The sequence below is a fragment of the Pseudochaenichthys georgianus genome, unplaced genomic scaffold (assembly GCF_902827115.2).
Source record: "Pseudochaenichthys georgianus unplaced genomic scaffold, fPseGeo1.2 scaffold_414_arrow_ctg1, whole genome shotgun sequence".
Classification (NCBI taxonomy): Eukaryota; Metazoa; Chordata; class Actinopteri; order Perciformes; family Channichthyidae; genus Pseudochaenichthys; species Pseudochaenichthys georgianus.
This window is the reverse complement of record NW_027262979.1, coordinates 46,029-59,687: the sequence shown is the minus strand read 5'-3', so window position 1 is coordinate 59,687 and position 13,659 is coordinate 46,029. Positions and strand designations below refer to the sequence as shown.

General features: G+C 41.7%; 1 protein-coding gene across 1 annotated transcript in view; it reads left to right on the top strand.

Annotated features, from left to right (window-relative positions):
* LOC117442348 (insulin receptor-like) overlaps positions 1-6,548 on the top strand; it is a 125,169-nt gene extending 118,621 nt beyond the window's left edge. Inside the window, 2 exon segments of the mRNA XM_034078341.2 lie at positions 186-320; positions 1,093-6,548. Of these exon segments, the coding sequence (XP_033934232.1) occupies positions 186-320; positions 1,093-1,444 (487 nt within the window). The 3' untranslated portion in view covers positions 1,445-6,548.
* The last annotated feature ends 7,111 nt before the right edge of the window (positions 6,549-13,659 follow it).

The following is a 13,659-nucleotide window of genomic DNA, read 5'->3' as shown; positions in this document are numbered from 1 at the left end:
GTGTGTGTGTGTGTGTGTGTGTGTGTGTGTGTGTGTGTGTGTGTGTGTGTGTGTGTGTGTGTGTGTGTGTGTGTGTGTGTGTGTGTGTGTGTGTGTGTGTGTGTGTGTGTGTGTGTGTGTGTGTGTGTGTGTGTGTGTGTGCCGTGTGTGTGCCCGTGTGTGTGTGCCCGTGTGTGTGTGTGCAGGTCCTTTGGTGTGGTGATGTGGGAGATCAGCACCCTGGCGGAGCAGCCGTACCAGGGTCTGTCCAACGAGCAGGTGCTGAAGTTCGTGATGGACGGAGGATACCTGGACCGACCCGACAACTGCCCCGAGAGGATGTGAGTACACACACATCTACACACACACTCTTTAAGGTGTTCAGCTGAGAGAGGCTTGTGAACATCGGATCAAGCCAGGATCAAAGTTTCATTTTGTAGACATTTTAGAGTCAACGGTTTGGATATCTCTTTTAATCACTCGATGAATCAGAAAATAAAGTCAACACCACTAAAACTAAATGTTCCCCTTGTTTTTGGGATAAAATGTTATTTAAAACAGAATAAACTACCAAATCTAACTATGAAACTTTCCCTGTTTATTATAATACAAGTTTTCTAAATATTATGTTTGAATATGGAAATGGGGCATTATCGAATGCTAACTTTTGTTGAATTCAAGAACCATTTACAGACACACATAGACACATTCAGTCAAATAAACACGTAAATGTGGAGTTTGGAGGGTTTTATTTCCACCAATCAGAAAGAAGACATGTGATCATATCAGAAGAATCAGAATCAGGTTTATTAACAGGTAGGTTGACGCGTACGAGGAATTTGACTGACAGAAAACTATAATAACATAATTTTCATTTTTAAATATAGCAGTATTTACATAGAAATAGAATGGAATAAAATGTTGTCCACGTTTTTATTGAATTCAAGAACCATTTACAGACACAAATTCAGTCAAATAAACACGTAAATTAGGAGTTTTGAAGGTTTTATTTCGACCAATCAGAAAGAAGACATGTTCTAATATTGTCCAAGTTTCCCCTGTAGCGTCTCTCAGGGTTAAACCTCGTGTCTCTCCCTCCTCCCCCTCCTCCAGGCACAGCTTGATGCAGATGTGCTGGCAGTACAACCCGAAGATGCGCCCTCTGTTCCAGGACATCATCGAGATGCTGCGGGAGGAGCTGCACCCGTCCTTCCACGATCTCTCCTTCTTCTACAGCGAGGAGAACAAAGTGCCGGAGGCCGAGGATTACGACCTGGACCTGGACAACATGGAGAGCATCCCCCTGGACCCCTGCTCCTACTCCCAGAGAGAGGACTTGAGCAGGGACTCGGGGCCCTCGGTGGCCCTCAGGGGGAACTATGAGGAGCACGTCCCCTACACACACATGAACGGGGGCAAGAAAAACGGACGAATCTTATCGCTGCCCAGATCCAGCCCTTCCTAACATTTCCTGTTTCCATAAAAACTGTTTAACCTCCCTTTCTCTTTCACACTGAAGACAAAAGAAACTGAACCGTTGAGTTAAATTAAACGTATGATGTCAACAGATTTCACACAACTGTATTATGAAAGCAATAATATTAAAGGTCCCCTATTATACTGTTTTTCATCAATATATCACAGCTCTCAGATATATCCAGAACCTGTCTCTGATTGGCTGAAACACCAGACAGATCATTGCAGCATTACCCATAATCCCCTCTGTTTCAGCCCTGTTTCCAAAGTGCTGATTCTCCGAGAAAGAACACAATGGTGCTCTAGGAGGAGATTCAGGTGATAAGGGGGGGGGGGGTTACCTTGGTTGCTGATTGGCTAATGGTTAAACAAGCCAAAACAACTTTATGACATCATAAAGTGGCCAAAATCTGATCAGCTCATTTTCAGACAGGTTTTTATAGAAATGGATCAAAAAGAGAGAGAATCTTTGTTCCTGAAACTTTCAGAGTCTCTTTCCACAGAGGGGACACATGTTGATGTAGAAGAGACATGGAGAAGAGGGGACACATGTTGATGTAGAAGAGACATGAAGAAGAGGGGACACATGTTGATGTAGAAGAGACATGAAGAAGAGGGGACACATGTTGATGTAGAAGAGACATGAAGAAGTGGATTTTGCATAATAGGTGACCTTTAAGTTTCAATATTAGGTTAATTAATGCTATTGCTTTCCACTAACTTAATACAGTAATGTGGAATTAATTGATATAATACATTTAATGAAAGTCAACGGTTCAGTTTCTTCAGTACTGTCCATCGTTTCTGTATCATTTTCTACTTCTTGGAGAAGCCCTTCAACTAAAAAACAGATCTCAGGACTTTTTATTTTCTCCCTCGCCTCCCACACAGGCAGGCGAACGGATGCTTTTTTTTTTTTACAAACTTCCTCTAACAACACATCAGACTTTCTATATATTGTTTTTCACTATTGCCACGTTTCCAGGACTCCTCGTGACGGAAACAGATAGAAAACTAAAACTGTGAACACGACAAACCTTAGACAACCAAGAAGGCTGCTTACACTCGTCCCGCCTCCTCCTCCTCCTCCACCAATCAGCATTTCCACATCTCTGTGCTTTTTCTATCTCTTCAAGTGAAACTCGGATAGTGGCCTTTTTGTACGTGGCCTACAAACAAAGTGTCTATCAACTTGATCCTAGAACAAACTTTATTATTATTATTCCTCGAGGAATGTTTTTCCTTTTTTTTTTGGTTCTGCAGAATTCCAAACGTCACACAGATTCACCGGGTGTTTTGGTGAATTAATTTATTTTTCCTCTTCTCTTCCTCGGTTTTTATTTCTGTGTCCTCACTATATGGCTGAAGGATATTTAAACAGTTAAGAATTGGACAAAAGAGTTCCTCAGACTGACCAATAGCCGCTGCTTTGATATATTTGAGTGGGTATAGAAATATAGAAATATATATAATATATATATATATATGGAATATTGGTGTTGACATACCAATATTTCATATATAATATATGACCTATTGATGTTTTCTTTTGTAAATAGTTCATATTTGTAATATTTTTCATCAAGAAGCTTTGCTAGTATTTGTTTTGCCAGGTTTTTTTCTGGGTTTTTACATTTTTTCTTATTTTTATAGCCCCTGAAATCACACTAATCTACCATCAGTGCGTCTTAGGCCCAACCGTGTTTCTCCGTGTGGATGGGAAAGGATATATAAGCCCCGAAATATTGTCAACTCACTGCATCATCTTTTATAAACCCTGCTCCCGCTGAGAGCTGTCAATATTTGGAGGCAACAACGGGAAAAAACGGACGTAAATAACCAAAAAAAAGCTTTAAAAAGGGGAGCGAGGTCTCGTGGGTGGAAGTGCACCTGTTGTCTGCTCACGTCCCGCTGGAGCTGAGGTCTACAGGATTATTATTTTATAACATGTTGGTGCTGGTTGTTGAGTCGCTGAGGTTAGAGAGCGAGAGATCCTTTGCCTGATTTTCTTCCTGGTGTCGGGACCGTCGTGCTGCTTGGATCAGGGCAGGGTGCGAAATTAAAGGGTTTATATCATGAAAAACTCGCTTTTTTCTGTGCTTACGCTCAAACTAATGGAAATATGGATTGCTTACCACCCCACAATCTGGGAGATAAGACAACACGGACACAGTTTTTTGATGGATGCCTCTGTCGAGCAGTGAAGCCTACGAAACCTGCAGTTCACCATGCAGCCACCAGAGGCTCAAAAAGTGAATCTAAATCTCCATGAAAAAATGCCGAACTTTACAGCAGTGATAACACGTTCACAGTTTGGTACAAAAAAGCGGTTTCAGTCTCTAGAGCTTATGTCCCTATTCATGACAACTGTAAGGGAGATCGTTTCTATATTACTCACCCAATGTAACTATATTAAGACATACAGTTGTGCATTTTAGCGGCGTGGAAACGTCTTTACTGAAAACGAGCATGTGTCCCCTTTAGTGCTGCGCAATTTGCAAAAAATAACTAAATAAAATATTTCTATTAATAGGAACTGTACCCAGGGCCGTCCCTCCCTACAGATCATGCAGACTGCGTGGGGCCTCACCTCGCGGAGGGGGCCTCATCTGAGCCGAAAATGTGACGCAGCACGGTCTCATCATATAACTTTGCGAGGGGCCTCACGTCACACCTGACTGTACCTAAAACGGATTTTAATCAAATCTGTTAAATACCAGGAGTTCTCTGCATCATCATAATACTTTATCCAGATATTTGCTTTAATTTAGCCTTTACTAAATACTACGTTTGTTGCCTTTTGGACCAGTCCATATTGCAATTTTGAGTAATTGTGCAGCCCTACCCTCCCTTAAAATAATCTCTTAGCGAAATGCAGGTGCTGTAAAAACACATTTCTTATACAACCGGGAAAAGTAGCATCGCCGTTCCGTGTCAGGACCTCAGTGTTAATTGGAAGATTTAATTTAATTCACAGCTCAACTTCCCACACTCCTCCTCAGTCTTCCTGAACGTCGCTGAATGTTCAGAATCAGCCAGTTGTTGGGAAATTCCACGTTTTTTCGTTGCCGAAAGCGGAAAGTTCCGACGCAGGTGTCGGAGCGAGGGGCTGTCTTTGTTTCTGAAGGATAGAGAGTGTGTGTGAGCGAGTGTTAATCCTCTCATTCGCTCTCACATGCAGTCAGGACCTGGCGTGCAGCAGCTGCTTCACTCAGGTCTGACATTCCAGGGTTTAGTTGGAACTGAAGTCCAGAAAACACACATAAAGACACTTCATTTGTATTATTGGAGTATCTCAAGTTTGTTCCTCCTGCCGGGAATCTAAAACATTCCTGTTGATCTACACTAAAAAGTTAGTTTTTGTGTCTCTTTACATCATAATCCACCCTTTCCGCGCTCTCTAGCCACATGACGGGTGAGGTGATACTTCCTGACACACAGAAAATGTGCTTGCCATTCTAAGCCGATCCCACTCAGCTCTTACAGTTCAGCCAAAGTCAGAATCAGAGAAAGCAGAGAAGCTGCCTCCATGTTTTTACCAGTGCCTTCTCAAAACCCAGAGCCACGTCCAGGCTAGTTCTATCGGCTAGTAACACACACACACACACACACACACACACACACACACACACACACACACACACACACACACACACACACAATGCCTCTGTGCTCTCTCTGCATTTCAAGAGGCATGGAGAATCAAAGCTGCATCCACATTTGTAGGAATGTGTTCTTAGCTGGAAGAAAGTAGAAGTCTTCGGGGCTTTTTTTATTAACATTTTAAGTTGGTGTTTTCCGCGTGTTGCCGGGTGAGGTCGGTGAGAGCTCGGGCGTTAGCGGTGACCCTGTGGATCGGCCTGAGGTTTAGGATGTTAGCGAATTATTCTGAGGAGTTTCAATCGTGGGCTTTTGTACTTTGTAAATAACCTGTGACGGTTTGGAAAATAAAAGCAGAAAAAAAGAATCCGAAACCCGTCAGTTTTGAGAGAAAAACAGTGGAGCTTTAGCTGTGTCGCGACTCCACAACTGTGTACTAATATCTTAAAAGTACTCCCAAAAGTACATGTTTGTATACACTACAGCGAGAAGCAGTTTGGACTTTAGACACAACTCCACCTTCGACCTACGTTGCTTATCTTGTGTCTTCACAATGCATATGCAATTTTTAATTAAGATGATGCCCATATCTTTGAAATACCAGATATTTATTTTATTATTGTCATTGTATAAGAAGAAGAACACAGTTAGCTTTTTAGTGGAGCATTTTTAAGGTGTTTTTTTGAGAGTGGAAGCGATGTAAAAAATGAAAAGCCTAGTTTGTTATTGTACAGGTGGCGTAGCCGATTGGAGAGCAGTGCTAGTTAAATAGTTAGTTAGTGATTGTCGTCTTTGTGTTTGGCCAGAGTCTACCTCAGTGCATATGGAGGAATCAGTCTAAAGAGCCTACATCATCCCCGTCAGTCTCTCTGTGTCCAATGATATCATTTTATCGTACATTACCAACACTGCTGATCAATTCCTTTGGTGTTTTTAAACCCCTCGTGTTTCCTCTTCCTCTCCTTCCTGCGGGAGGCTTCGAAACATCTTGATTTTAGAGTTTAAGGATACACTTCCCTGTTTGTTTCACACCCTTACATGTGGAAGATCAGGCGGTAAATAGACAGTTATCCTTTTCTACATTTGATAAATTGACTCAAATTAAGCTTTCCTTGGGTGCAGGAAGAACAAGTGTAGTTTTATCGTGTGTGTTTTCCATACACACACTCTGGACTGCATGTAGAGTTTAAAAGCTCTACATGCATATCTGTGATCACCTTTAAGCAGCCGTGGAGCCTCTGTATGTGCTTTTTTAATTTTAAATCACATCCAGACTAAAGCTGACAGGAAGTGCTTCTCTTCTTCTTCTGTTAATCACCCCGCGTCTCCTGCGCTCGTTTTTTGTTTGTATATCTTTTTCTACTGTGAATATCAAGAGATGACCTTTATTTTCTGTCAATGCCGTGGATTGGGTCTTTTTCTGGATGATCAGGACGTCTGAGCTGGTTCAAAAAAGATTTAGAAAATAGGAGGACCCTCCCCCCCCCCCCCCCCCCCCCTTTCTTCCCTTACCCTGGACTGGGACAATCCTGTGTGCCATACAAACTTTTTAAACAGATCTAGATTGTAACTCTTCGTCTCAGGGAGGCGGCCTGATGCTTTGCGGTTCAGAGGATAAAGAAGGACGAGGAGGAGTCAACTTTTTATTATCCACTCTGACCGAAGCAAACATGGAGAAGTCAAGTTTTCAACAACAAACATTCAACATTTTCTAAATCTGAAATATTCCCCCTCTTTCGATGATAATCAGGAATCCTCCTCTCTATCTGTGTGATGTGGAGTGTATCGCCCTCTGGTGGTGGGAGGGGGCGTTGCAGGTCGGGGGAGGGGGGCAGCAAACAGGGCCCCGCCCCCGACCCACAGTGCCTTGCTCAAACTGCCCCACCTGACCCCGCCTCCTCTCAGAAGCTCCACCAATCACTAAAGAGGATTTCCCCACCGCCCAACACAATTTTATTTTTCCTGTGTTCTTTAGTAGAGTAAGAAATGCTGTAATGTGTATTAACCTTTTGTCTCTATTCTGCTAAGCTTTGTGAATTATACCAGCGGGTAATTTGATGCTTTCGCTTCTCATCAACATCAGTCAGCAGCGTCCCCAAAACACATGCAAAAACACACGATTAGCAACACATTACAATTTCCATTTGAAAGAAAATGAACCGATTAATAAGCTCTTAACTGTAAATAACAGCAGACCCCCCCCCCCCCCCCCAGGAAAAGCGAAAGCACTTGAGTTTTAGGGAAGTTTAGTTTGTTTTGTTGAACTCTGATGACCTTTCGGATGGAGCGTGCTCAGCGCAGGGTGAGAACAAAGCATTGTATGTGTTGTTGTTTTGTTGTTAAAAGAAAAAAGTATTACATTTTAGAGATGTTGATTTCGATTTTTTTTTTTTGCCAAAGTATGGAGGGCAAATACAATTACTTTTTTCTGACTGTAAACTTTTACTACTCTTGTACATTATGAATTAAACATTGTTATCAATGTGTATATAACTTTTTTCTAAATTTAAGAGGATAGCTTTTCTTTTTCATGACACAACCCACTACACAGAGTCGAGTCTGTCTGTATTTCAACCGGAGCAGCACAACTCCAGTCTGAGGGCTTACCCTGTGAAACAAACAGTATGTGGCCTAAACGTCCCCGCTATTAAAACCCCATGCATGTCCTGAATGTCGCCATGCATTTCACCCCCCCATCCTCCAGTTCACAACAGCATGTCACCCGTAACGCCTTTCTTGTGTCACCAAAACGTCACCAATCACAGTCGCGTTGTATGAAATTGTTTCTGACAAGAGATGTGTGTTAAGTTTGCAAATGTGTTTTTTTTATGTATGTAAGCAAGTGAAAACTGGAAAAGACCACTGCACATCCTTTTTGAAGAAGAGGAAACACGAGTGATGAAATCCTGAATAAGCTAAACAAAATATATATATAAAAAAACTTTACTCATGGTTTAACAGCCATACATTTTAGACTGTAAAGCTGGAGGTGTAACAGGAATAGTTTGAGATTTTGATAAATAGGCTTGTTTGTATCTTTGCGAGAGTTATACGAAGAAGTTGGAAGCATCCGGTTAGCTTAGCACAAGGAAAAGAAACAGATTGAAACAGTTAGCGCAATTAGCATTAGCTTAACAGATAGAGTAAGAACAGGGGGAAATAGCTTGCCCAGTTAGCTTTAGCTTAGCACAAGAAATATAAATGGAGGGGAAAAGCTAGCCTAGCTTTGTCTTTACCAACCAATCTTACCTTAATCTACTTTAATTATTATATACTAAGTTTAAGTCCTCAACTAAGAAATTCCCTGTCAAGCAACCTACTTAAAATGAATGTTTTGAAACGTATTGATTTGTTCAAAAACATTTAGCGTTAAACTGGTTTTTCAGGCAGATCTCGTTGTGTATGCTCAGAGCCATGCTAGCTGTTTGTCCTTGTGCTTAGCTGAGCTAGCTAGCTTTAGCATTTATATGTTACAGACAGTTTCTAGTGAAAATCTAGAGAAAGTCAAGGCCTTTTAAGTTTATGAAGATAGACATGTGTCAATTAAGTGCTTTAATTTACATGTTTTGTGAAAGGATAGACATTTAAGTTATTTGGTTAACTTCTTCAACTCGAAAATAAATCTCTGAAACAAAGAAAATAATCTGCATACTTGTTGCTTAAAGAATATTTTTTGCCATAATTTAAGCCTCCCTCTTTTTAGATGATAGTACATTCTGCTACTTCTTATTATAAATATGATCAGTGAAAACATTAATGAACTATTATCAGTGTCTTAAACCATGCTGTGATGTTTTAAAAGGTGTGGGAACCCTTATCTTATTAAACGGATCATTCATAGAAGTACATTACTCTCAAAAACCAGATCACAAAATCCTATTTCCCAAAATATCAAACTATTTATTTTAAAGAAGGCTCAATATAAAGACACCTTCAGCTCTGAATGATTCGTACTGTGTGTCAGTAGTGTGATGATGATGATGATGTTCATATTTGTGTTTTTGATTAGGGAGAGGGACGCCATGTTTAAAAATGGCGTCGCAGGTGTTTGTTAGACGACACAGTGAGGAAGAAGTGGCCTCTTCTTTAGAGTCCTCAGTGGTCTGCTCCAGTTTACACACCAACCCCTAAATATTTATCTCTGTTTCTCCCTGTGCTGTAAATCTATGGAGTTGTGTCTGTGTTGAAGTCTTTATCACGGCTTTCTTAGTCTCCTCTTCCTCCTTCTCCTCTTCCTCAGTGCACATAGGTGGTCCCCAGAATGCTGTGTGTAGTCCTGCAGGATACCTCTTTTATTAATGTCATTTATTGCCGATGAATATGCTGATGTATTAATTTTTTTTTGGGATATGTTGTGTAAACATTATGTTGAGACATCGGTGCAGACAGCAGGTGTATATGTGTGTATGTACAGTCCAAAAAAACAACAACAACCCACAGAGATCGCTTCATCCCTCACACTGGATCCAAATGTGCCATTATCTTTATGTATCACATATATCGACATAATGAACACACACACACACACACAGAAATACATATTGTACAGGATCAAAAATGTGCCATGACTAAATGAACGCTTGACAATTTATTTTTTCTATGTTTTCAAAGGAGAGCCAAGTAGTGACATGTACAGAAAATGTTGCAATGATATGAAAATAAAAATCTTGCTGTGTGTAAATTATTCAACAATTAACTGTTTATATTAAAATTATGAATAAAATTATTGGAGAATATGTGTTTTTTCACGCTTTTTGACTCTTGCAAAGTAGCTTGAAAAATCTAATTTGTTTATTTTTTACTACTCATTTATTGACTTGGTTTGTCCATACATGTACTTAAATAAACAAACTAATTTCTTTACAGGCAGTTTAAGTAAAACAAAACAAATAAATATGCCTACATTAAAAAGCATTATTTTGTATGTAAAAGTAGAACAAATTGAGTGATTTATTTCCATTTTAAGCCACTTAATTCTCTAACGGCCCGTCCACACTACAGCGTCGACAGCTTCAATCTGCCCATTCACTTTGAATGGGGTGACGTCACGTTGCCTCGCTTTTTCGCCGAACTGAATTGTGGGTAGCAGAGCGGTCCGTCTCCGGCGTCAGAAGTTGAACATTGTTCAACTTCTGACGCCGGAGTAGCCAGCGCCAGCCAATCAAATCCCGTTTCGGAAAATCTGACAGCTCAAGCCGTAGCCAATCAAACCGTGTCTAAGCTGGGAGAGATATCCCGCCGTTCATTTCTATATTTCAAAAAAAGTTGGAGGAGAAACTAACTATCGCCGTAGCAAATCACCCGGTTTTGTATGACCAGACCCTCTTCACCTACCGGGATACAAACCGGAGGAACCAGGCATGGAGGGAGGTGGCAGAGACAGTGGGTGAAACTGGTAGGTTTTCGCCTGTTTGGGGAGTTTATATATATATATATTGCTCCCATAAAATCCCCGGGGTTTTTTGCTTTGTATGTCGGGGACTGGAGATTCATGTGATTGGTTGTTGGTCGCGTTGCTTGAATAAAATCCCCAAGCTACAGACACGCTCAGCTCCAAGCTTTTTTTGAAGCTGCTGTGTGGACGCTCCGTAACGGTACGTCCACACAGCAGCTTTTCGAAAATCTTGGAGCTGGGCGTGTCTGACAGCTTGGGGATTTTTTGCGAGCAACGCGACCAACAACCAATCGCATGAATCTCCCGCCCCCGACATACAAAGCAAAAAACCCCGGGGATTTTATGCGAGCAATATATATATATATATATATATATAAACTCCCCAAACAGGCGGAAACCTACCAGTTCCACCCACTGCCTCTGCCACCTCCCTCCACGCCTGGTTCCTCCGGTTTGTATCCCGTTAATAGTTCTGGTCGTAAAGAACCGGGTGATTTGCTACCGTAATTTCTCGTTTGGAATAAGAGGAAATGAACTGCGGTCTGGTTCTCCCAGCATACACGTGGTTTGATTGGCTAGCGATTCTACTGTCAGATTTGCATAAACGTGTTTGATTGGCTGGCGTGTCCAGCTCAGCTTCAAAGTTGAACATTGCTCAACTTTGGAATCCTGGACATCCTGGAAATCTTCGCTTCGCTCCCCCACAATGCAGTTCGGCGAAAAGCGAGGCAAAGTGACGTCATCCCCATTCAAAGTCAATGGGCAGAGAAGCGTTGGAAGCGGTGGAAGATTCTTTCTAACTGTAGCAACTCTGCGATCCGCCATTGTTGTTGTTGTTGGTGGCGAAACACTTCAGCAATGGCGCGGGGGAAGCGGAGGTGAGCAGAAGAGGTGGGGACAGGCGGGGCTATTACGCAATCACTATCAGTGATCTGAAAATGTTCGGATAGGGAGCACACACGGAGCCGGTTGGCCCCACAGAGAGTTGCGTATGCATTTCTATCCACCTTGGGACCCGTTATCATTTCCTCAGTCGTTTAGTGCCGTATTCGGTCGTCCTCGTGTGGCCGAACGGTCTATATGACACTAAACAGTAACGCAAACGGCCGTTTTCGTCCTCGTGTGGCTGGGGTCTTAGCCTAGTTACATTGTCACATACTGTATGTAGACGTATTATCTTAAGCAACACATTAAGTTGACGAAACACTCAACTCAAATGTAATTAAAGTCAGATCCCCTCGTGTCTTAGACGGGGCAGTAGGCTATTATAAAACTGTTTTCAAACACTCTGTAGTTTATTTTTTAACGAGTTGTTCTGTATTCACCTTGCAGGTGCAACTCTGTGGCTTGTATCCTGGATTATATGTTTAAATCATGGATGTTTTAAATATTAGTTTACTTTTCATTAATGAAGTATGACGCTGCGCTGTCAGTACACTTGTCCCTGTTTGTGATTGGTCAAATGTAGCTAACCCCCCCTTTCACATGAACGCGTTCTCAGCTGGAGAGAAAAACCCTGGCTTGATTTACCGAGTTGATAACCAGCGTTGTGGACCGCTTAGCGAGATCTCGTTTGTTAGGGTTAGTTAAGATAACTCAAACATATCCAGGGTCTGTTGAACTGGCTTCGTAGTACAGGGCACAGGCGGCTGCATAGCAGTGCTAATGTCAAAGACACACACACATTATACATTATATTTTTATTTTACCAGGATGCAGTGACACAAATATTTGGGAAGGCTTAGCCTTCCCTAGCCAGTACCCGCCGCCCCTGCCCACAGCATCCCCAAAATAAATCTCTGGCGCCGCCACTGAGCCTGACTATTTGTGTTGGGGGGGCCCGACTTTTTTTTTTCTCCAAAGGGGGGGCCTGACAGGAAAAGTTTGAGAACCACTGCCCTACAGTCAGATCTCACAGTAAAGATGGCGGTGGAGCACGATGAAAGTGATGAAACCACCACAGACTACTTCCTCCTCACACCGTCTATCAGAGCTCTGCAGCAACACGCATCTGCAAAACATGAAGATACACAACACATGAACACACATGAAGAACACACACCAAGAACACACATCAAGAACACACACCAGACAAGGAGGTCATCATGAGATACTGCAGGGTGGCATTGAAGCATGTATAAAGTTTACTGTTAAGTCTGTAAGGCAAATAAATATGGTTAATTTGGAACTGGTAACATTTGCAGAGGTGAAAGAATGGTTCATATCCTTTACTTAAAGGTAGGGTAGGTAAGAATGGAGAAACCAGCTCGAGTGTGCTAGAATTTGAAAGTACTACACAACCGGAAAAAATCTGCCCCTTTCTTCAGACATTCTCACAGAGCCCCTCCTCCAACACACACGAACGCGCACATGACCAATGAGGGCACGAGATACATTTGTGCACAGATGGAAGGCTGACAGGCAGGTAGGCCATCCAGTTACTTTAGCCGGGCCGGCTCAGATGATTGGTCGTGCTTTTTACAGCGCCACGGCTTCCAGAGATGATGTTTTTTTTATGTAGGCTATTTATTGTCAAATCATTTAACATATTCATTGCTATCGGGAAGTTAAGAGCATTCCATGGAATATAACAAAAAATGTATCTCGAGCCGGTTTCTCAAACTTACCCACCCCACCTTTAAGCAGAAATACAGAAATATTCAGTCAAATCTACTTAAAGTCTAAAAGTGAAAGTACACATTATGCACAATGGCTATTTGTATCACAAAAAATACATGTGGTGCACATTTACCTGGATCCTTAAATAAAGTAAATACTTATAGTTGTACAAATACCCATTTGGAGATCCATTAACTAGATCCAAATGTAATCAACTATTTTCAAATATAGTTTGGCAATGGGTTAGGATAACAGTAACAAGTAGCTAGTAACTATGAGTTTTAAATATATGTAGAGCAGTCAGAAACACAATATTTTCCCTCCAAAATGTAGTGGATTTGAAGTTTAGCTTAGCATAAAAAAGAAATACTCGAGTCAGTATGACACGATAATGCTTTGATGCAACTTTATGCCATGCTACTATTGACACATTTGAAAGCAGCAGCAGCAGCGGTGTGTGAAACTGCAGCAGAAAGAGGAAGCGAGGTTAACTCCTGCGGCTCTGTGCAGTCAGTGTGAGGCCGACGTTCACACACTCGGAGCGCTTTATGCACTTTCAACCACCTTTCCTCCTCTCTGCACGTGTACAG